The sequence below is a fragment of the Martes martes genome (assembly GCF_963455335.1).
Source record: "Martes martes genome assembly, chromosome: 9".
NCBI classification, from domain to species: Eukaryota; Metazoa; Chordata; class Mammalia; order Carnivora; family Mustelidae; genus Martes; species Martes martes.
In genome coordinates this window covers 25,625,654-25,647,935 of record NC_137896.1, presented here as the reverse complement: position 1 = coordinate 25,647,935, position 22,282 = coordinate 25,625,654, and the positions used below count along the sequence as shown (strand labels likewise).

Here is a 22,282-nt window from a genome sequence, read left to right as displayed (position 1 = left end):
CCCCGGGTTGGCAGCCCCAGCACTGACCACTCCCCACCCAGGTCCTGCCTGCCCCCGCCTCAGGAGTTTTGGGTGCTTCCTCCTGATGAACGATAATTCCCTAATTCTCATAGTGGCGCCAATGCCAGTAGTAAATAGCAGCAGCTTCCGGTATAAATGAACTGGTAGCTGAGCTCCACGGTCAAAAGCATAGGGTCTGGGGCCATCTGTAGGGCCTGTCCTAACCTCTGGGATTCTAGGGGCTCCTTCCCAACAATTTTTTTTTTTTAAGATTTTATCTATTTATTTGTCAGAGGGAGAGCCCCCGCACAAGCAGGCAGAGTCACAGAAAGAAGCAGGCTCCCTGCTGAGCAAGGATCCCGATGCAGGACTCCATCCCAGGACCTTAGGATCATGATCTGAGCCGAAGGCAGCAGCTTAACCAACTGAGCCACCCAGGCGTCCCTGGTTCCCAGCAAATATTTTAATGTTGATGGAAACAACAACAACAACGCAGTGCGGTCCACATGAGGGGCAAGCAGGATACTCAGCAGTTAGAGCTGGGGGTTCTGCAGCCAGGCCCTTGGAGTCTGATGTCTCACTGCCAGTTAGGAGCTGTGACCCGCTAGTAACTTTCCCAGGGATACCAACTGTGTGATTTGGGGCCAGGTTCTTAACCTCTGTGCCGGGTTTCTGTAAGTACGAAGTGGGGATGATGGCAGTATCTATCTCACAAGGCTGTGGGGAGATCTTCGAAAGATGCCTGACGTAATCTAAATCCTCAATGAATGTTAGCTGTTGTTGTTATCGGTGCTGGGTACTTTCGGGGAAAGACACAGGGTAGCTGGCCCTGACCTCTGGCTCTTCCCAGTTCTGCACACTGGTCAGAGGGGAGGGCCTTGAGATTTCTTACCAGGGTTGCTGAAGTCCTCAGAGGGCAAGGAACTCCAGTGGTGTGTAGGGTCCTGTGCCTGGTACCCTAGGGAAGGAGGGGAAGCTGTCAGGCACCACCTCACCCTGGGTCTCTTGATCCCCAGGTCAAGGTCCTGCAGGAGGACAGAGAGGAGGCAGGATTGGTTGAGGATATCTGGTCCTTACTGTGGTCAGCCAGAGGGGCTGGGAGCCGAGCTGCTGGTGGCAGGGAACCCTGCTGGGTCTGTCTGGGGGCTTGCTTGGTGTGCTTATCCTCTGTGGTTGATCTGGAATCATCCTGGCCATTGGAAGAGAGGGTTATGAGGGTGGGAGAGGAGACTGTGGGCCACAGGGGTTCCCAGACTGTCCTCGCTAGGGCAGAGGGAAGTCTGGGCAGACTGTAGGCCAGTTGGGATCGATAGAGAATTTGAGGTTTCAGAGCTCAAGACCCTGTCCCTCATAGAGGTAAAGTGTTGATGGGGTTGTTGGAGTTTATGGGGGTCAGAGATGAAGCTCAATGTGCTGGGGGAGAAGCGTGAGGAGCAAATGAGCAGATGGTGGGACAGAGGAGATAGAGATGGGGGACAGAGGAGGTAGAGATGGGGGACAGAGGAGATAGAGATGGGGGATAGAGGAGATAGAGATGGGGGATAGAGGAGATAGAGATGGGGAACAGAGGAGATAGAGATGGGGAACAGAGGTGATAGAGATGGGGGACAGAGGTGATAGAATGGTGACAGAAGTGATAGAGATGATAGACATGGGACAGAGGTGATAGAGGTGGGGGGATAGAGGTGACGGAGATGGGAGACAGCATATGGAATGCATGGTGAAGAAGACACTAGGGACAGTGGATTGGACCAGGCTGGTGGGGGAGTGGGGACACAGCAATGAGGCACAGATGGTAGGGGGTTGGTGGTAATGGGGGTGATCCAGACAGAGTGATGGGGTGATGGCAACAGCAAGAGGGCTGGGAGGGCTAAAGGGGAGGGAAATGCAGAGCCAGAACTGCATCTGATGGGGACAGGTGGTGGACCCGATGATGACAGGGCCGGGGGTGAATGTCAGGGAAGAGATTGCAGGGGGTGATGGAGCTGAAGACGGTGGAGGAGGAGAGAACAGGGGGACCCAGAGATGATGGAGGTGAAGGGAACAGGAGGCGGAGCTGAAGATGGCGGGGCAGGTGGGGCCCAGGTAAGAAGAGATGGAGCTGGCAAGAGGGACGTGGGTGGAGGAGGGAGCAGGCAGGGAAGGAGCTCAGGGAGAGGACAGGCCAGATGACAGTGCCAGAGAACACCGAGGATAGGTCAGGGGAGAGGTGGCAGAGCTGGCAAGACTGTGGGGGGTTTGAAGGACAACTGACCTGGTCTGTCCTGCTGGCCAGCTCTGTCACTTCTCCAGGGGGCTCCTGCTGCTTCCGTGGAATGTTCTTTTCAGGGGGAGCACAAGCTCTGGCACCTGGATGGAGCAAGAGGCAGGCTATTCTTTCCTGGGCCTTAAAGGGAGCCCCCCAACAGAGGTGATCCCACATGAGGACCACGGCATGATCTCAGGCGGAGCCCACCTCTCTCCGGGCCTCAGTTTCCTCCTTTTCTAATGGGAAGGTAAACCGAATGTCTACAGGTCCTTCTGTGTTTACCAGCCCACGAGTTTAAGCTTACTAAGCCCCCTATTACAGATGGGCAAGATGAGGTCCTTATTGCCCAGAGAGCCATCCTCAGCCACTACCGCCAGGGGCAGGATGGTACCTGGGCCATGGGCACTGTGGGCCACGATCCTGTAGACCTTGTAGGGGTTGGAGCTGTCCCGCTGGCTGCGCTCACGCACCTCACAGAAGTCAGCACTCTTGTTGAGGGCACAGCGGAGTCGGGTCTTCCAGGTGGGGGGGTCCTCCTTGTCGATGCCCTCTAGGTGTTTGCCCTTGTGTATGGCCCAGGCCTGGGGATGAGCAGGGGCACTTGGGGAGGGGTAACCTGGGAGAGGGGGCTGGTGCCATGCAGAGGAAGGGGAGGCCTACCTTGCCTCTCACTTTTCTCTCCCTCCAGGTCTCTGGCCCTCTGTCCCTTCATCCTTTTCTCTGTTCTTCCCTCCCTCCATCCAACCATATTCCTCGAGCTCCTACTGTGTGCCAGGCCCCAGGGGCAGGAGACCAAATGGAGAACAAGACAGACATGGTCCCTGCTCTCCCGGAATTCAAGTCTAATGAGAGAAAACAGCTGGGAACAGCTAACTGGAAATAATTATATTTCAAGTTGTGAATTATGATCAATTTTTAAAAAATAGGATGATGGGGGGCGCCTGGGTGTCTCAGTGGGTTAAAGCCTCTGCCTTCAGCTCAGGTCATGATCCCAGGGTCCTGGGATCGAGCCCCACATCGGGCTCTCTGCTCAGTAGGGAGCCTGCATTCCTCTCTCTCTCTGCCTACCTCTCTGCCTACTTGTGATCTCTGACTGTCAAATAAATAAATAAAATCTTTAAAAAAAATAAAAATTTTTTTAAAATTTTAAAAAATTTAAAAAAATAGGATGATGGGATGTAAAATAATGGCATGGTTTGCTATCTGGAGAATTATAAAATTAAATCCTGACCTATTGCCCCATACAAAGTGGACTCCATATGATTTCAAAGCCAAAGGTGAGAGATGATAGTGGAAGCTAATGGGAGATAAGGAGGGGAAACACCTCTAGGGGGACAGAATGCCTTCCTGACCCCCCCAAAGACAAGGCAAAATAATGACAATGTCTGAAATCAGCAAGGGGCTAATTTTAGAACATACAAGGAACTTTGCAAACCAACAGGAAACAGAGAGCATCCCCTAAAGAAAAAACTCTTATCGGGGTGCCTGGGGATCCCAGGATCCTGGGATCGAGCCCCACGTCGGGCTCCCTGCTCAGCTGGGGAGTCTGCTTCTCCCTCGCCCTCTGCCTGCTGCTCCCCCTGCTTGTGCTCTCTCTCTGTGTCAAGTAAATAAATAAAATCTTTTAAAAAAATTCTTATCAAAGGGCAAGAACAGGTGGTTTAGGCAGGAGGAAGCCAGAAGGCCACAAACATATGCGGATGTACTTAAACTCATTAGTGTCAGAATAAAAATGTGAGCTTTTGGGGCGCTTGGGTGGCTTGGTCCATTAGGCATCTGACTCTTGATCTTAGCTCAGGTCTTGATCTCAGGGTTGTGAATTCAAACCCCATGTATGGAACCTACTTAGATTTAAAAAGAAAAAGTGAGCCATCACCTTTAAGCCAACAAAATATTTAGTGAGTTGGATAATGCCGGGAGGTTGTGGGGTATGGCCACTGTTGGGGGTGTGGGATGGTACAGAGCTTTTGGGTGGTAATCAGGCAGGCCTTGTCAAAATAAATCTAAATATACCCTGTGAGCAGAAGTTCCAATTCCAAAGGAATTCTCACTAAGGCTCATTTGCGGGGGGGTGAGGGGGGAGCAGGGCAAGGATATTCACTCTAACATTGCTTTTGGTGCTGGAGAGCAAACCTGTGTCCATTCCTGCAAAAGTGGATAGGGATGTGTGTGCGTCATGGATGCCCACTACAGAGTCTATGCAGCATCTAGAAGCATCCAGGAGCAACAGATTAGATGTTACAGAGAACACTCCCAGCTGGATGCCTGGGTGGCTCAGTCAGTTGAGCCTCTGCCTTCGGCTCAGGGTCCTGGGATTGAGTCCTGCTTCAGGGTCCTTGCTCAGCAGGGAGTCTGCTTCTTCTTCTCTGCATTCTGCATTCTCTCCTTCTTCTAAACAGCATGCCATCCTAAGGGACAGGCCATGTAACCCCCTGTTCAACACTCACTGAGCACCTTCTGTGGGCCTTGCCCTGAGCTCAGTGTCATGACCCTCGACACTCGGGTAGCTGGAGGCAGTGTGTTGTGGGGGAAGTTGTTCCAATGGAGGAAGCAGAAGAAATCAGGGATGGCCTAGGAAAAGCACCGAGCTGGAGCTTAAGAAATGCATTCGACCAATGAATGCATTAGGGAAGGCTCCCGAGGAGATGTTTCAGCTGAGCATGATGGCAGTTGGCCAGGTCTAGGTGAAGAGGAGAGGATATCCAGGCAGAAGGACAGCAAGTGCAAAGGTCTAACAGTGAGAGAGATGTGAAGCATTTAGAAACTGAAAGAACTGTCAGGCCAGGTCTGAAGCCAGGGAAGGGAAGGGTGGGGAGAGATGAGGCCAGGGAGGAGCAGTTCACGCGCTGCTCTGACGTCTTGGTAAGGAGTTGGAACTTTTTCACAAGAGCAATGGGGAGCCAAAGAAGGATTCTGAGTAGGGAAGTGTCAAGGCAAGATTTACATTTAGGAAGATCTCCCTGGGAGACCGAGGGGGGAAGTAAGGGGCAGGGGGAAGCGTGGTGCTCTGTGAGGTCACTGGGATTGTCCTGGTGAGAGATGGTGGGAATGGATCCAAGCAGACGGACTGTAGAAAAGCCTCCATAGGGAGATCCTGTAGGCCTTAGGGACAGAGTACAATGAGACTGGAAGGCAGGGGAGAGACCAGGGTTCAGGTGCCTGGCCTCTGGTGTCTGGGTGACAATCGGTGCCATCCTCCATTTGGGGACACACACAAGTTTGTCAAGGGGAGATGTTAAGTGTGGTACTGACGAGGTGCTGAGTTGGAGAGTTCTGGGACCTTTAGACCAGCAGTCTTGGGGCCTGGAGGGGAGGCTGGGAACTGTGGGCTCATGCGGAGGCCCTGGAAGACGGAGCAAGCTATGAAGGGGGGGGATCCTGGAGCAGTGCTGAGAGCACCCAAAGAGGAGGGGAGGAGGGGGCAGGCTGAGAAAGGGAGGGGCAGCAGGGTAGGAGGAAAATGGAGCTGGAGTGCTGGTGGGGGAAGATTCTGGAAACCAAGTGAGGGTGTTTCAAGAAGGAAGGGTCCACCAGGTCCAGACCCATCCAGGGGTCAAGGATGACTGATGGGATCTTTGGATCTGGCAACTAGTGATGTTAGCAGGAAGATCAGGAACTGGGGGTTAGGAGTGACAGAGCTGATGACCAGGCCCTTCAGCCTGTGAAAGGAGAGGTGAGGCCAGAGAAGTGAGAGCTGGAGGGGCTGTGGTGTTTGTGGTGGGGGGGTAGGGGTTGCTGAGGGCAGTTGGTTGCTTATTATCAGGGGAGAGATTCCAGAATTTCAATGTTGAAGAGAAGGAGTTTGAAGTTAATGAGGACTGAGGCAAGGGAGGGCATCCCCAGAGGAGGTCCCTGAAAAGGGCTGGTGGGGGGAAGCACAGAACATGTTCCCAGGCTGCTGGGATGGGCGTTTTCGGGGTAGGAGGGAGGTTGTGGGAATCCTGTCATTGGCGTCCAGTTTCTCGGGGCGGGGGAGGGGAGGAGGGAGGAGAGGCCCCGGAGGTCTGGATGGTGCTCGTATTGCACTTTTGGTTGGTTGTTTCTCGTATATGTCTCCCGTATACGCACAACACGCTCCTTAACCTAGAGACATTTGGGGCTAAGGGGCGAGCGAGTGGCCCCAGGTCACACAGCGCGTGGGTCAGCCCGGACGTCCCGCCGCTCCCGCCCCCTTACCCTGAAGAGCGCTGCGTCCTGCTGCGCCCGGTAGCCCTGCCGGGCCGCGTGCTTCCAGGGGATGCGGAAGAGGGTCTTGTCTGCGTCCTCCCAGCACAACCCCGCGTAGCGCCCGCTCTCGATCTGCGCCACCAGCCAGTCGCGGAGGCGCAGGGGACCCCCGGACCCCGCCATGGGTCGCCTGCCGCCGGGGACCTTCCCTGTCTCCCTCCGCCAGGGGTCGCCGGGCATCCGGGACGCAGAGCGCCGGCGGCCAGGTCTGGGGTGCGCGGCGGCTGGGACCCCGGCGCGACGGGGAATCGCGAAGCCACCTGGACGGTGCGCGGAAGCGGCGAAAGCGAAAGTTCTGGATGCGCGAGTTTCGCTTTCTTTTCTGTCTCCCTGACCCGGGAGGCCCTATCCCTTCGCTCTTCTCTGGTAGCCTGGCCCGGAGGGTGTCTCGCCGCACAGAGGGGCCAGTTAGAGGCACGGTGGGACGCCATGACCCACTGGAGGGTACCCATTGGACTGTATGGGGAGGGTAGCCAGGGATCTGTTCGTCCCTGTAGAGGGGCCCCGGTGGTCACCCAGAGGCGTCCCTTGAGCCACCGGTGCACCTGTTCTCTGTACTTCCCAGCCTATGGGGAAGTCACAGTTCTCTTTTCAGCGCCTGGACTGTACAGGTTGTAAAGCCATAGTGCTTCTTAGACTAACTCCCATCAGAATTGGGAGGCAGAGACTAGTTTAAAATGTACACTCTTTGCTTCCATACCAGACCTGCAGAAAAAAGACTTTCTGGGCAAGAAACCAGTAATCTGTATTTAACCAGTTCTCCCGTGGGATTCTGATCCAGGTGTTCCACGAGCCACACTTGGAGAAATACTTCCTTAAATACTGGGAGTCCTCATCCACTGATGGCTCACTAGGATGTGGACCTGGCCAAAGCCTTTCCTACAGGGTCTCAGTGGGTTCTCACCACAACGTATGAGAAGAGTCTACCCATTTTATTAGTAAGAAGAATAAAGCCCTGTAAGAAAGTCATAGAACTAGTACACAGAGGCAGTCAGGACCTGAAACTGTGTCTCTCTATCCCCAAAGCCCAGGAGCCTACACAGTGCCCCCCACTATCTCCCAACAGTTTACACCTGGGGTTTAGAGACACCCCCCCCCACATAAAGTATATACAATTTTTTTCATGTCTACACATTTTTCTAGGGTTTGCATCTTTCATTTAACTGTCAAAGGGAGTTTGCAGTTTGAAAGAGGTCAGGTAGCTCAGACTGCTCTACCCTTTGTTGTGTGCATGGGGAAACTAAAACTCCGAATGAGCACAGAGATGGATGCCTGGTCAGAGTTGACCAGAGGCTGGAAGTACTGTCCTCCTTGTGCACGTGTCGGGGGCATCTTCTTCGTGCTCTCCACCCTCTGTTCTCCCAAGCCAGCAGCCACTCAGTTCTGACCCCTCTACACAATTCAGACCCACTTGTAGGGCTCGGGGGTGGGGGGGTGTGGGGGGACAAAGCATTTCATAGGATCAAGTCCAAGTGTAATAATTACATCAAAGTGGGAATCTTAAGTGTGTCAGACAATCTTTTCATTTTTCTGGGTGGCAGAGTCATAGTGATTAGGAGGATGGGGTTCCCTTGACTTTCCAGGCAGACTGCCTGGATTAGAATCCCAGCCCCACCACTTGCCAGCTGGTGACCTCGGACATCAACCTCAGTTTCCTGAGAAGGAGGCTGGGCAGGCTGGGATTATTTCGTCCATCCTCTCACCCCCAATACTGGAATCTGCGCTTCCCCCACAGCCCTGAACATGGTGTTTGGTACATAACAGGGACCCCAGCCGGGTGGCTATTAGATCGGGGTTTTTTCAGACCCCTCTCAACTCCAAGTTACTTTTAGTTCAGAAAACTCAGCTCGGATGACCTCTGTTCAACTCGAGTCCATTTGCTGCTTGCTGGGTTTGCCCCCAAGGCCTTCCTTCCCTCCTCAGTGGCTGCCCCCTGGCCTTTAAGCTCTAGGTGGGAAGGGTCTTGAGTGGGAGAAGGTATTTGCAAATGAAACATCCAATAAGGAGTTAATATGCAAAATATATAAAGAACTTTATATAAGTCACCACCCAAAGGCCTGTAATAATCCGATTAAATGGTCACCAAGGAAGTACTTCTTAACAGCCACCATGGGACACAGACTGCCTAGGTTCAAATCCAGCCTCCTCTACTCTGGCTGTCCTCAGGCAAGTTGCCTACCCTTTCTGAGCCTCAGTTTCCTCCCAGAGATGAAGTGAATTCATGCATATAAAAAGTCAGGCATGAAGGAGGCACTATTTGGACAGCTTACTAGCTAGTATTTGTGAGTAGAGAAGAGGAGGGAGCTGGTGACATGGAGAAGAGCTTAGAGGGCAAAAGGGTTCAGAGAGAAGGAGGGATTCAGGGGCCTTTTCAGGAGACCAGGGCTTCAGAGAGAGATTGGGTGGGGTGGTCGGGCAGTGAACCGGAGTCCAGGAATTCAGCCCTGCCCAGAGTGATTTTGAGGAGGTGGCGGGCTCCTCCAGACCCTCGGGGATGCCGGCCCCCTCCCATCCCTGTGTCCTGCAGGCTCCAGCCCCACGCAGAGTCCTGCATCTCTGCCTCTTGCTGAATGACTAGGAGGAGCTCAGACAGACAGCTTCTGTGTCTCTTTAATATCCTCCAGGCCCATCCAACCCCCCCACCCCCACCCACTCCCACTCCCGCTGCCTTTAAGGGTGGAGGCCCGGGTGCCCCCTCCCCCCAGCCCAAGGACTAAGGCACCAAGTGGCTGCAGCAGGCCGGCTTAGACACAGAGACGCAGGGATGGAGGACACACAGACTGCAGACGCAGACAAGCAGGGCGGGCATCAGGGGCAGGGGCAGGGCTCGGGGCGCCGCGGGGCTCCCCCAGGCTCTGGGCCCGTCCTGGAGGCCGTGGGAGGCCCAGACAGCCCCGAAGGGGACCGGTCGTTAGGAAGAGGGGCGCCACGGCGGGCCGGGATCCTCACTTGCCGCCTTTCCGGGACAGACACCGCGGGAGGCAAGAGAAAGTCTGCTTGACGCGCGCCAGCAGGGGCAGCGGCCGGTGGGCCTCCCGGGGCGGCCGCGGCACCAGGCGCTGCAGGGTTCCCTCGGAGGCTGCCGAGTGCGGCGCGGGGGCCGCGGGTGCGGGCGCAGGGCCCTGGCGGCAGCGCGCGCACAGCGGCAGGAGCGCGCGCACCTCCTCCTCGTCGCGGAAGGGGCTCTCTCCGAAGCGCTCCTCCAGCTGCCGGCGGAGCTGGGGGGTGGGGGGAGGGAAGAAGGAGGGGGCCGGGGGTCGGTCGGTGCCCTGCTGCCGGCCAGTCCTCTCCCCGGCCCTCGTTGCTTCCGCCGGTCCGCGAGCTCACCACCCCTCGCTAGGCCCCTCCCCTTCCTGAGCATCCTCTCCCCTTCTCTTCTGAGTTTCCCTTGCCCGCATTGAGCCCCCTCCTCCTCTAAGTCCCTTCCCTCTCCTGGACCACACTTCCCCTGGTCCAGACCTGCTAAAGCGACGCCCGCCCCCGGCCCAGTGGGGACCACCTGAGTCCTCCTCCCTGAGCAGCAACCCCCTCCACACTGGCCTCTTGGCTATCCGCCCAGTGAGTATAAAAGAAGGAGAGGTTTTGGCCTTATCAGGGACCCAGGGGTGGAGTAAGGGAATGGACATTTCTCCCCAAAGGGGTCAAACATTCAAATGCCTCCAGGTTCCAGGCAGATAGAGAAGGCAGTGCTGGGACCTGGTCAAACTGAAGGGTCCATAGTCTAGCCCAAAGGCATCCAAATACTAAACTAAAAAGGAAAAGAAAAAAATCTGGCTGACCAAACAAAATACACCTAGAGGCTAGATTAGCTCAGGGGTCGCGAGTTCGAGACCCCCAGAAAATCTCCTGTCAGGTCTGAAGCACAGGCTAACTTCTTTCCCATCAGTGCTCCACTCAAGCGGGAAGCAGTCTCCCAGCCCTGCCCAGCTCCTGCCTCTGCCCCAGCCCCTACCTTCCGGGAACTGCCCCAGCCAAACTCTTCGAGCTGCTGCCTAAAGCCTGGGTTGGGGTTGGCGATAGGCCGGGTGGCCTTGATGGCTTCAAGCACGTCCCGCCAGCCTAGCCCCGTCACAGTCATCACATAGGCCGTCACGATGGTGGTGCTGCGGGAGATGCCTGCAAAGCTGGGATACCCACCCCCCACCCCCGGGCTTCAGGTAAGGCCCAATCTCCTCCATGCCCTGCTCCCACACACCCCCTCCCCACCTCAGCTCTCCCACCCGCCCTCATTCTCGCCCTTGCCTCTGAGCTCCCATCCCAAAGAGCCTGCCAGGACCTGTTTTCCCACTTCCTTTGCCCATGCCGTTCCTTCTGCCTGGAGTATCCCCTGGGCACTCTCTCTCATCAGAGGCCTGAGTGGGAAAATTACTTCATTCATTCATTCAGCAAACGTTCCCTGACCATCTGTTATTTGTCAGGTACTACGGCTATGGTGGGGAATAAAACAAACATGGTCTGTCCCGGAGCTTACAGGAGGGTTGGAAGAGAAGGCCACTAACCAGGGAAACAATTTCGGGTAGGGATAACTGCTCCAATGAGGAGTCCAGGGGCTAAGGGATCGTATAGGAAAAGGTTTTAATGTAGTGGAGGGGTTGGGGAGGGATTAGGGAAGGGGTTTCCGCGGAAGTGACATCAAGCTGAGTCCTAAAAGGTGGGTAAGGGCCAGTCAAGAATGTTCTGGGCAGTGTATGAAGCCCACGAGGGGGGAGCTGGAGGATTTGAAGGGCGGGGAGTTGGTCAGTGCAGCCGGAGTGGGGCAAGCAGGGGCAGAGGGTGACAGACAGGCTGGAGGAGCTGTTCTTAGGGCAAGGGCTCTGAGAGAGAGCCTCCCTGAACCCAGCATAGGCTAGGTGCTCAGTGGGAAGTTATGGGATGAATGATATCAACTGGGGTGAGTCCCTGTCTCCCAGCCTGGGGTTCCCCACTGCTCAGCCCTATTTCCTCAAAAGCGTGGAGGGGAGGAGAGGGAGCAAGAACACTCAGAGGATGCTGGGCCACCTGCGTGACCTCACCTACTCCTTCCGGTTAGTCCACCTGGTAACAGTCTTTTCTCCATTTTACAGATGAGCAATTGGGAGTCTCAGGGAGAAACAGCTGTTTGGCCTTGGCCACACAGCTGGTAAGGGACAGAGCCCTGATTGGAGCCCCCCGACCAGCCTCCATCAGATAAATGGCGGACGGTCATGCGTGCCAACGGGCTGCAGAAGGTCTATCCCAGGTTCCTAATTCCCCGTAGTGTGAGTGCTTGGGTGTGATGGAGGACAGTCCCTTACTTGCTCCCCTCATTCCTCTCTTAACTCACCAGTGCACAAGGCAGTTCCCCCCATTGAGGCGGCAACAGTGGATGAAGTTGATACATTCTTTGAAGTGCTTTTTGCTAGAGAAGAAAGCAATAGGGTAGCGAGCATTGGGGGGGGGCAGGTCTCCTAAGAGTCATCCCCCTCTGCACTGATGGGATGTCAAGAGCCCAGGGTCCTCAGGGCGGCCGGCCCAGGCAGCGAACAGGGCCTGTATCATAGTGCAAGTGCAAGGCTGTGGGAAGCCACAATGGGGACATTTCAGGTAGTGAAAGCGGCCAATGATGGGAAATCCCATCACAGAGGCAGGAGCACCTCTCCTGTGGGTCCCCTGGATCCTCTTTTCATGGAGGCTTTATCTTGGTCTTTCAAGGACATGTGGGAGGAGACAGAGGAGTCCCACTCCTCTGGGGTCTGCAAGCAGAGCACCTGGGGACAAGGGTGGTCAGCAGTGTCTGTCTGGGTCACTCCCAGGCTGGGAAGGCACCACGGCTCATAACACACACAAAAAATCCTGCTTTCTGAATCCTTGTTACAGGCCAGGCCCTGTCCTGGATCCTCAACCTGCACCATCTAATCTCAGAGAGGGAAAGCGATTGGTGCAAGGTCACACAGCAAGAAAATGGCAAAGCCTGGCTGGAGCCCAGATGTCTTAACTCCAGGGCCAGGAACTGGCTGAGCCTGACCCCTTCAAGTCTGCTGGGCATCTGGTCCTTAGGCAGAGTACTCTCCCCATCTCACAGCTAAAGACACTGAGGTCTTGGAGGTTAAGGGTCTTGGCCTGGGGCATAGGCAAGAACGTAGCTGAGAGAGAGGCAAAGAGAGGTCTGAGTGAACACTTGTGCTAGGCTCCCCAGGACAGCTTTCTGGCGTCAGTCCACTCTGTCCTCCCCCAGACCACCCCCCACCCTCCCTACCACCACCACCGTCTCTCTCGGTGCCTCCAGAGAACTTACATGGGTACCTCAGGGGTGTCCGCCACAGGGATGCGAAGGTAGGTTATGTCCTGCAAGTACAAAACACACATGGGCATTAGGGCCCTCTGCTGTGCCTCTGGCCTTGGTCTGGGCCACCCAAATACCTCATAACCCCAGCCCAGGTCCTGCTCCTTTCTGAGCCACTGTTGTCCTCTCTATCCAAAGAGGCTAGATATCACCTGAGTGTCTCCCAGCTCTATCTGTCTGTGGTTCCAGAACCTTCTGAGAATTTGGTATCCTAACCTCATAGGTGATTTGGGCATAAGGACTTGATAAAAAGCATTCAGGGATCTTTTATTTAATAGGTAGGAAAGGGCCACTAACAGTGACTCTCCTCCAAATGAGGATTACAAAATTACACCAAAAAAAGGGCAAAACAGGGGCACCTGGCTGGCTCGGTTGATAGAACATGCACTCCTTGATCTCAGGGTTGTGAGTTCAAACTCCTATGTGAGTTCGGAGATACAGAGATTACTTATTGAAAAAGGTGTGTTTTTTTTTCGTTTTAAGATTTTATTTATTTATTTGTCATAGAGACAGAGTGAGAGAGCATGCACAAGCAGGGGCAGCAGCAGGCAAAGGGAGAGGGAGAAGCAGACTCCCTGCTGAACAAGGAGCCCCATGCGGGACTTGATCCCAGGACCCTGGGATCATGACCTGAGCCGAAGGCAGACTCTTTTTTTTTCTTTTGAAGTTTTCTATTTTTTATTTTCCTTTTTTTTTTTTTAAGATTTTATTTATTTATTTACTTGACAGAGAGAGAGAGACCGAGACCATACAAGCAGGGGGAGCAGCAGAAGGAGAGAGGGAGAAACAGGCTCTCTGTTGAGCAGGGAGCCCAATGGTGGGCTCAATCCCAGGACGCTGGGATCATGATCCGAGCCGAAGGCAGCTGCTTAACCTACTGAGCCACCCAGGCATCTCCCAAAAGAGGTTTTTTAAAGGTCTTATCAAAAATAGGGGCACCTGGGTGGCTCAGTGGATTAAGCCTCTGCCTTCGGCTCAGGTCATGATCTCAGAGTCCTGGGATCGAGTCCCGAATCGGGCTCTCTCCTCAGTGGGGAGTCTGCTTCCTCCTCTCTCTCTCTCTCTGCCTGCCTCTCTGCCTACTTGTGATCTCTCTCTGTCAAATAAATAAATAAGTTCTTTAAAAAAATAAATTTCATTATCTTGAAAAGAAACAAAAACCATGAAAATAAGTTTCTACCTCATTAATTGTGGCTATAAAACTGTGTGCTAATTATTAAAATAATCAAGGGATGAATTATCAGTAATTTCTCCCACAAACTAGCTAGGACATCCTTTACTTGGTGCTTAACCTTCACACAAGATCATAGGATGCTTTGGGCTCCTGTTCCAAGAATCACTTTTCTCAAGGACCTCTTTTAATCCTTTGATATTCAAACGACTCTTTTCCAGTGTCAGCCCTGCCACCAGCCCTGGCTAAGGGACCCCGGGCCAGGTCCTCATTTGCTAATGGCTTTGTGTAAGATTCCAGCCCTTCTCTGGCTCACTTTTCCCAAGGTCACACCATCCTGCCTCTTTTGCAAGGTTTGCAATTTCATTTTGCAACACATTTGGCCTTGGGATTGTTTGGCATTATCAAACCCTGACTGGTAAATTCACTGATAGATGGGGAGGCAGGGCTGCCCGTGGGATGAAGGGAAGGCTGTTGGAGTAGGGACTCATCTGGTAAGCAGTCATTTCATTAGTCAATCTATTCATGACTTGACAGCCTTCCCTGTGCAATCTAGTGACTGCATACTCCAAATCCTCCAAAACAAGCCCGCCCTGTAAGGCAAAATCAGGCTCCATTGACCTGGAAATCTCTTGTTTGAATGACACTAAGAATTCCAGATTATTGGAGGTTGCTCTTAGAGACCATCAACACTGACATGTGAGAAACTAAGGCCCAGAGAGGGGAAGGAACCTATCTGAGGTCACACAGCAAATCTGGTTTAGATTTCAGATCTCCAGAGCCTTTTTCCACCTGCAGTTATTCCCTTTTAGTGGGTGACACACACTCTAATAGATAAGGAGGAAGGGGCTCTATTTATGGGATAAGAATATGATTAACTTTGCTAGACCAGCTGTAATTTGTTGGCTTTTACGTGGAGCTCAACAACTCAGTAAGGTAGGTGCTGTTATAAAATCGCCATCGTAGGGGCGTCTGGGTGATGCAGTTGGTTGAGTGTCTGACTCTTGGTTTCTGCTCGGGTCGTGATCTCAGGGTTGTGAGATTGAGCCCCAGATTGGGCTCCACACTCAAGGCAGAATCTACTTGAGATTCTCTCTCCCTCTACCCTCCTGCTCATTCCCTGTCTCTCTTTCTCAAATAAATATTTATAAAATTCCTATTTTACAAATCAGGCAACTGAGACTCAGAATGGTGAAGTCCTGTGCCCATGATTATGAAAGCGTTCTGGATTTACTACTTTCCTTTTCTGGGTTAGAACAACCTTACCCCCCTCCCCCCCAAAAAAAGAACAACCTTACCCTCTCTTTTCCAGGACTCCATAAAACCAGCACCAACCCTTCTGGTGGGGGCCATGCTTTACTGTGTGCAAATCATCTTCACTGTCCTACAGCCCCTTTGCATCCTCACAGCAGCCCCTCTAGGGGCAGACAGGACTGAGGGATCAGAGGCCCAGATAGGTAAAGTCACAGCCCAAGATTACACAACAAGACATAGAACACAGAACCATCCATTTGTAGTAATCAATTCAGCTGGGCAATGGAAAGCCCAGGGAGGGGCCTTTTTAAAGTTCAGGGTGAGGCCTCTGGGGTCAGACCGTCGAGTCCTAGCTCCTTAGCTTCCTGGCTGTGTGACCTTAGGCAAGTTACTTTACCTCTCTGGGCCTCAGTTGCTAAATAGGGATCAAATGAGGATGCTGATGTAAAACAAGGTAGTTTTTAACAGGATGGCCAAGTATGGGTCAGGGAGGCAGTATAGGGCCTGGCACATAGTAAGTACCTGAGAAATGGGTGCTGGGGGTGCTGCTGAAGCTCCCCTCCGCACCTGTACACCACCAAAGGATAGGGGTAAGGAGTACCTGCAGCAGAGGCTGGGGTGACTCGTGGATAGAGATGATGTGTGTGATCTTGTTCCGGCCCAGCTGGTCCGGGTCTTTGGCATCTGAAAGAAACGAAATGCCTGAGCCTGTCTGGTTGGTGCGACTTTCATGTCCCTGACGGCCAAGAGAGGTGGGAGCTCACTGCCCAGCTCCCCTCCCCACCCCTCCCTCTCCACTTTGTCCCACCTTCTGCCAGCCTCCTGCTCCTTGGCCCCCTCCTGTTCCTGGCCTGACAGGTCCCACTGCACCCCTAGGCTTCAGTCTTGTTGTAGGGGCACCCACGAGTAACAGCCCAGCCCCTTCCCAGCCTTGCCCCTGAAGTTCCTTCCATAGCAAACACCATTTCCTGGCATATCCTTGATGGAGCCAGGAATCCTGTCTACAGAAAGGTTTGCTCACCCAGAAGCTGTGTGTAGAAGATGTTCTCGGCAGTACTGCTCATAACAGTAAACACACGAGAAATTGTTAAAAAGTGGGAGCAACCTACACATCCACCCTGAGAAAGCTACGTAAATAATGGTGTATCCATACTTGAATACTGTGCAGCCGGTGGCTAGAAAAGACCTCTCTGTGCTGATGTGTGAGCATGTCCACAGTGCATTATTACATAGGAAACAGGTGACTGAACGGTGTGCAGAGTAGACTTCCATTTTTGTTTTAAATGTTACATCTGCATCCACAAAGATGTATGAAAACCGACCCAAGGCTAAACCTCACACTTGTATCAGTGGCTGTCTCTAGGGACTGGAATTCCAGTGTATGGGGGTCTTTTAGAATCAGAATAAATAACACATATCCCCTTTCTCTCCATAAGTCTACTTCATTCAACACATTTCCTGAGTGTTTACTATGTGCAGCCTTGGCTGGGCATAGGGGTTCATGGGCAACTTCATGGCCCCTGCCCTCATGGGGCTACAGACTTCAAGAGGGTCCAGAGTTTCCTTAGCTCAATACTCAGAAATCAAGGGGTGTGAACAGCGGAGGTGGCTCCCAGAGAGGAGGAGATCAGATTCACGAGAGTGGGACATCAATGCCAGGGCAGGGGGGAGGAGGGCAGGGATTGATGGGGAAAGCCCTGCGCTGGTGCAGATGACCCTTCCTCTCTGAAGCTTTCTCTGACTCCACGTGGAAAAGTGTGGAGTCTCAGGATCAGCCTGTCTCTTAGCACATGCCTGGGACAGGGAGAGGGCTGTGGCCTTGGGATGGAGTGGGCAGTGCTCACTAACAAGTTTCTGGGTGCAATCCAGTCTCCAGAAACCTCCCCTCTGTGTAGAAGGCTGTAGGGGTAAGGTTCCTGGTTTCCCAGCTAGAAGCAGCACCCCAAACAGACCTCAACCCGGAACCTCAGGGCTGTAAGAGCCTGGAGAGGTGAGTGGGCCATGTGCTGGGGGAGAGGCTGGGGCTCAGAGCAGGTGCAGACTTGCCTGACATCTGGCAGGTGTTTTGAGCTCTGTGCACTGGGGACACTTATCCCATACATCCCTTAGTCCTCACGAGCTCCTTCTCCCTCCTAGCCTGGCATTGCTTCCCTGCCCCCGGCCCCATTCCTGAGTGCTTCCAAGGTGCGTGGGCCACAGCATGAATGGTGGACACGGGCCTGGACAGGCAGAGTGCCACAGCCTTGGGACAGAGTGGGCAGTGCTCACCAATGAAGTTTCCGAGGTAGAGTCCAGGAAGTACCTACAGGAGAGACAGGCTGGGGTCAGTGGCGTAGGGGTGCACGACTTCCCATCACCTAGCTGGGGGCCCACAGCCCATTTCCATCCCTTGACCAGGTGTCTGGACCTCAGGACTCAGGCAGCAATCTCCTCCCCCTCCTGGACCTGGACTCTGTGAGAGGGGCTAGGGAGGACAGGAGGGGGGCACCAGGGGAGGCCAGCTTGGGTAGGGGTGAGAACTTGAAGCAGGGAGGGAAGAGGAACGCGCTGTGGGGGGGAACAGGGAGAGAGATGGACTTGCCAGGTGGGTGGTGGGGAATTCCGAGGGAGGTGGGAAGGCAGGGACAGAAGGAGGGTCATGCAGAGGCAGAGGGGAAAGGATGGAGAAACAGCACCAGAGAGAGAGTCCAAGGAATCAGAAACAAGGAAGACAGAGACACCTGGAGACAGGGAAAGGGACTCAGAGACATAAGAGTGTGGGAGTGACAGAGAGCCACAAAAAGACCCAACAAGAAATACAGAGTCACAGAAACAGGCAGAGACAGAGACACAGGGAGAGCGAGGCCAGAGATACCCAGAAAGACAGAGACGTGAGCAGAGAGACACAGGGATGCAGGGTCAGAGAGTCACCCGGAGACAGAGATCTAGACACACAGAGCCTCAGGGCGAGGGCCAGAAGGTCAGAGGCGGGCACAGCGACCCAGGCGGAGCCTGCGCCCCGGCGGGGCTGGGGGCGGCCAGGTGCGGGCTGCGCGATCCCCGCCCCCCTACCTTGGTCATGCCATTCCCCATGATCCCAGGGGCGGGGGTCCGGGCGCACCCCCAGCTCGCCGCCCGGAGAGCGCTTGGGTCGCAGCTGCCCTGCTGGCCCAGGCCGGGCGCCTGCAGCCTGGCGGGGAACAGGGGCCCCTGCCCGGCCGCCGCCGCCGCCGCCGCCGCCGCCACCACCGCCCGCCGACCCCCGGCCAGGGAGGGAAATGGTGGTGGAGCCGCCGCCGCCGCCGCCGCCGCTGCCGCCACCGCCGCCGCAGGCTCCTCCTACCCCCTCGGTCATGTGGGGCCCCCCCCACCGTGGGTCGCGGCGGGGGGCTGGACAAAGCCCCAGTGTGCCGGGCCCGGGGCCCGCGGGACAACGGCAGCTTGTTGGGCCTCGTGGGGCCGCCACCTCCGGAGGTGGGGGCGGGGACGCTCCCCCCACCTGGCACCGTCTGGCGCGGGGGGTTGGGGTGGGCGCGGGGGCGGGAAGAGCCCCCGGCCGGCCGCGCAGCCACTCCGATCCCAGCTCGGGAGCTGCCCGGGACCGCCTTGCGGGCCCTGGGGCCGAGCGCCCGGCTCCCTCGGCCTGGCCGCGGTTTCCTAGCAGAAACGTGACGGGAGCTGGACTTGGATCGCTATGGGTCCCCCTGTATTCATATACTATGTGGGTAATTCCTTCCTTCGGTACATCCTCACTCCTGCCGTCCCCCCCCCCCCCGCCCCCATGCGGGCGTCCTACCAGCCTGCCGTCCTCCTCCCCCACTCATGCGGCCATCTGTCCTCCCATCCTCCAGTCCACCCATTCATCCCTACCTCGGTCCATCCATTCATCCATCCGTCCATCCATCCTCCCTCCCTCCCTCCCAGCCATTCGTGTTCCATCCGCGTTGGCGTCTATGCGGATGGCGCCATTTGGGTCAGCTCTGGGTAGACCTGGCATTAGTGCCCTCAAGGGACCTCAAGAGATCAGAGGTCAAATGTGAGGAGAGGGAGGCAAGGGGGAAGGTTCCAGACACCTGAGTCCCTTGGAATAAGGGAGACTACAACCGGATGTAGTTAGAGGCCAGAGTCCTGGACCTGAAAAGGTTCCAGGTCCTCTTCACCTCTGACGTGCTGGTGACCCTGGACAGCTTCCCTTGGCTCCCAGCTGCCATGTGTGTCCCAGTATGTGGAGGTGAGCCCTTTCTGGCTGCTAGGACCCAAGCTGAAGATCGTAAAATACTTGAGAAGGGGCATCTCCTATGGGTCTGAAATGGAAGCAGCAACTCCAGCTCCCGTCCTCCAGCCACCGGCCATCTGGCATCTACATTAGTAGGTGACCATGGGGGGAATGTTGGTACAGAGCAGTACGGAGCGTTGACAGAACTGGTTTGAAATGCAGGGACTGGAGAGAGAGAAAACTGTCGTTGGCATTTCTTTCTTCCTCAAATTCACAGCGTCCATGGGGCTGCCTGTCTCATCTCTCCCTGTGCATAGGATTCTCATAAAAACTACAGCAAAGCTTACTGAGCACCTACTGTATGGCAGATACTAGGGACCCAGAGATGGCTAAGGCGGATAAGGTTCCTACCTTCGTCGGCTAACAGTGTAGACCAGCCCTGCCCAAAAGAAATATAATGTGGGCCACATGTGTAATCTTAAATTTTCTAGCAGCCACATTAAAAAAGTAAAGAAACAGGTTGTTAATGTTTTTATTTAATCCAGTATATCCACAATATTATCATTTCAACATGCAATCAATATTGAACAATTATTGAGACATTCTACATCCTTTTTATTGTATTAAGTCTTTACAATCCAGTGTGTACTTTACACTTAGAGCACATCTCAGTTCAGGCTAGCCACATGTCACATGCTTAACAGCCATATGTGGGTGGTAGCTACATATAGAACATCAGGGGTCTAGGAGGGGAGGCGAACAAAAGAAGCAAATAGACCAAGTATTTACAAATGCTCACAATGTTCAGTGAGGGAAAGAGAAGGAGGCAGGAAGAAACTTTCTTAAATAAGCAATATCTGAGCTAGGACTTGATGTATAAGAAAGACCCAGCTGTTTAAAGAGTAGAGAGATTTCCAGCAGAAGGAACAAGACAAGCAAAGGCCCTGTGGTGGGAAGAGTTTGACCTTTGCAAAGAGTCAGTGGAACTGGAGAGGAGTGGCATCAAGGGGCTGGAGGATAAAGAGAAAGTGGGGAGCCCAGTGCACAGGACTGTGTATGGCCATAACTGGGAGTCTAGGTTTTCCTCCTCTATATGATGGAAATGTGGTGGGAAAATTTAACAGGGGAGGCCGGCCCTGTCATCTGGTTTACATTTTAAGCTGGTCCCTTTGATGCCTATCCAGAGTGAATATATTAGAGAGGCAAAGCAGGGAGGCCAGTGAGGCGATGGTGCCCTGGGACACAGCAGGAGCAGAGAAAACTGGAAAGAAGGGGACAGACTTAGTATTTTGGCAGCGTAGCTGATGGGACTTGCAAATAGATTGGACGTGGGGAAAAGGGGGGAATTCTAGGACCATTCCCCATTTTCCTGCCTTGAAAACCACTGTTTGTGTCACAGAAGTGAAAGCAGGACCTCATCTATTCAACACATGTCTGTTGGGCAACAAGTTATACATGAGTCATTACACCAAAGATGTGCTGACTTGAGTTTCCCAGAATGCCCACCCCACAGATGGCATAAAGAAATGCTGGTGGAGGGGCCTGCAGACTAGTTCCTAGTTCTGGCCCTGGCTTTAGCAGCTCTGTGGCCCTGGGCAGGTGACCGAATGCCCCTGGATCAGTTTCCTCATTCATAAACGGGCAATAATTAATAGTGCCTTGGACTTGGACTTGGTTGTTGGGGGAGTAAGCAAATCGCATGTACAAAGGATCTCCATCACGTTAAAAGCTCTGTAAAAACACCAGCTGTAGTTATTAGGCTTAACACATTTAGTGTCTATGAACTGTTCCGCCCTCGGAAGTGTTAGCTGTTGCAAAGCTCAGTTTGCCTTAAATAAGTCAGGGAGAGATTGTTTTGCAAAACTAGGAATACGAAGATGCTAAAACACAGGTCTCACTTTGTCACTTCCTTGCTTAAAACTCTTCAGTGTGGTTCATTGTGGTAGGCAACATAACAGTCTCCCCGAAGAAGTCTATGCTCTAATTCCTAGAAATTGTGAATATAATATGTTAGATGTGGGCATTAAGGCTGGTGGATGAAATTAAAGTTGCTAATCAGCTGATCATGAGATGACAAGACTGTCCTGGATTATTCGGGTGGGCCCAATGTCATTCCCCAGGTCCTTAGAAGCGAGAGAGGGAGGCAGGAGTATAGAGTTGGGGGGCGGGGGTATCTGATGGTAGAAACAGAGGTCAGGAGTGTTATGATTGCTGGCTTTGAAGATGGAAGGGGGTTGGGAGCCGAGGAATGCAGGTGGAAAATCGAGGAAACAGATTCTCTCCTAAGGCCTCCCAGGAACCCAGCCTTGCTGACACCTAAATCTTAGCCTAGTGAAACCCACTTCAGACGCCTGACCTCAAAAACTACAAGCTCATACATTTGAGTTCTTTTAGGTCACTCAGTTTGTGGTAATTACAGCTGGAATAGGAACCCAATACACTCACCAATGTCCTTAGGAAAAATTCAATCTGTTCAGCATCGGACGCAAGGCCTTGTGGGATCCGGCTTCTGCCTCTCTGACTTTGAGCAAATTTCTTAACTTTCACGAGTCTCAGTTTCTTCATCTGTAAAATGGGGAGGAAAAACCTCTATCGGTCTGTAGTGAGAGCAATGGGAGGATATACTTCAAGTACCTAGTAGAGAGACCGGCACACGATGCATCCTCATTATTATCATTCTTATTATCGTGGAGCATTTGACAAGGAGTTAGGAGGCCATGGTTCAGCTCTCCTCACTAGGGCTCTGTTTCCACATCTGTAATAAAGGAAACAACAACAACATAGGGGTTTGGAAGCCTCATCTCTCCCCTTTTCTTCACTTTCTCCTGGCCACTGACCTGCATTCGTTTCCACAAACATGCTTCACTCTCTCTGATTCCCAATTAC

At 53.6% G+C, this 22,282-nt stretch overlaps 2 protein-coding genes across 2 annotated transcripts; both read right to left on the bottom strand.

The window, feature by feature from the left end:
• Positions 1-1,076: 1,076 nt before the first annotated feature.
• Positions 1,077-6,709, bottom strand: LOC308348875 (interferon regulatory factor 9-like). The gene is made up of 3 exons (XM_080813284.1): positions 6,425-6,709; positions 2,255-2,349; positions 1,077-1,189 (listed from the first exon to the last, which is right to left on the bottom strand). The coding sequence occupies exons 1-2, from the start codon at positions 6,653-6,655 to the stop codon at positions 2,281-2,283; spliced, it is 300 nt and encodes a 99-aa protein (XP_080669410.1). The 5' UTR covers positions 6,656-6,709; the 3' UTR covers positions 1,077-1,189; positions 2,255-2,280.
• A 2,358-nt stretch (positions 6,710-9,067) lies between these two features.
• On the bottom strand, positions 9,068-11,846 carry DUSP15 (dual specificity phosphatase 15). The gene is made up of 3 exons (XM_080813283.1): positions 11,778-11,846; positions 10,428-10,599; positions 9,068-9,693 (listed from the first exon to the last, which is right to left on the bottom strand). Exons 2-3 carry the CDS (start codon positions 10,551-10,553, stop codon positions 9,421-9,423), a joined length of 399 nt encoding a protein of 132 aa, XP_080669409.1. The 5' UTR covers positions 10,554-10,599; positions 11,778-11,846; the 3' UTR covers positions 9,068-9,420.
• Between the last annotated feature and the right edge of the window lie 10,436 nt (positions 11,847-22,282).

Bases quoted from the DNA above. Each gene is read 5' to 3' on its own strand.
- LOC308348875 (XM_080813284.1), bottom strand. From the start codon at position 6,655: ATGCCCGGCGACCCCTGGCGGAGGGAGACAGGGAAGGTCCCCGGCGGC. The intron at 2,350-6,424 runs GTAAGGGGGCGG...TGCTCCATCCAG, and splicing joins AGGACGCAGCGCTCTTCAGG to GTGCCAGAGCTTGTGCTCCC.
- DUSP15 (XM_080813283.1), bottom strand. From the start codon at position 10,553: ATGACTGTGACGGGGCTAGGCTGGCGGGACGTGCTTGAAGCCATCAAG. The intron at 9,694-10,427 runs GTAGGGGCTGGG...CCCACCCCCCAG, and splicing joins GCTGGGGCAGTTCCCGGAAG to CTCCGCCGGCAGCTGGAGGA.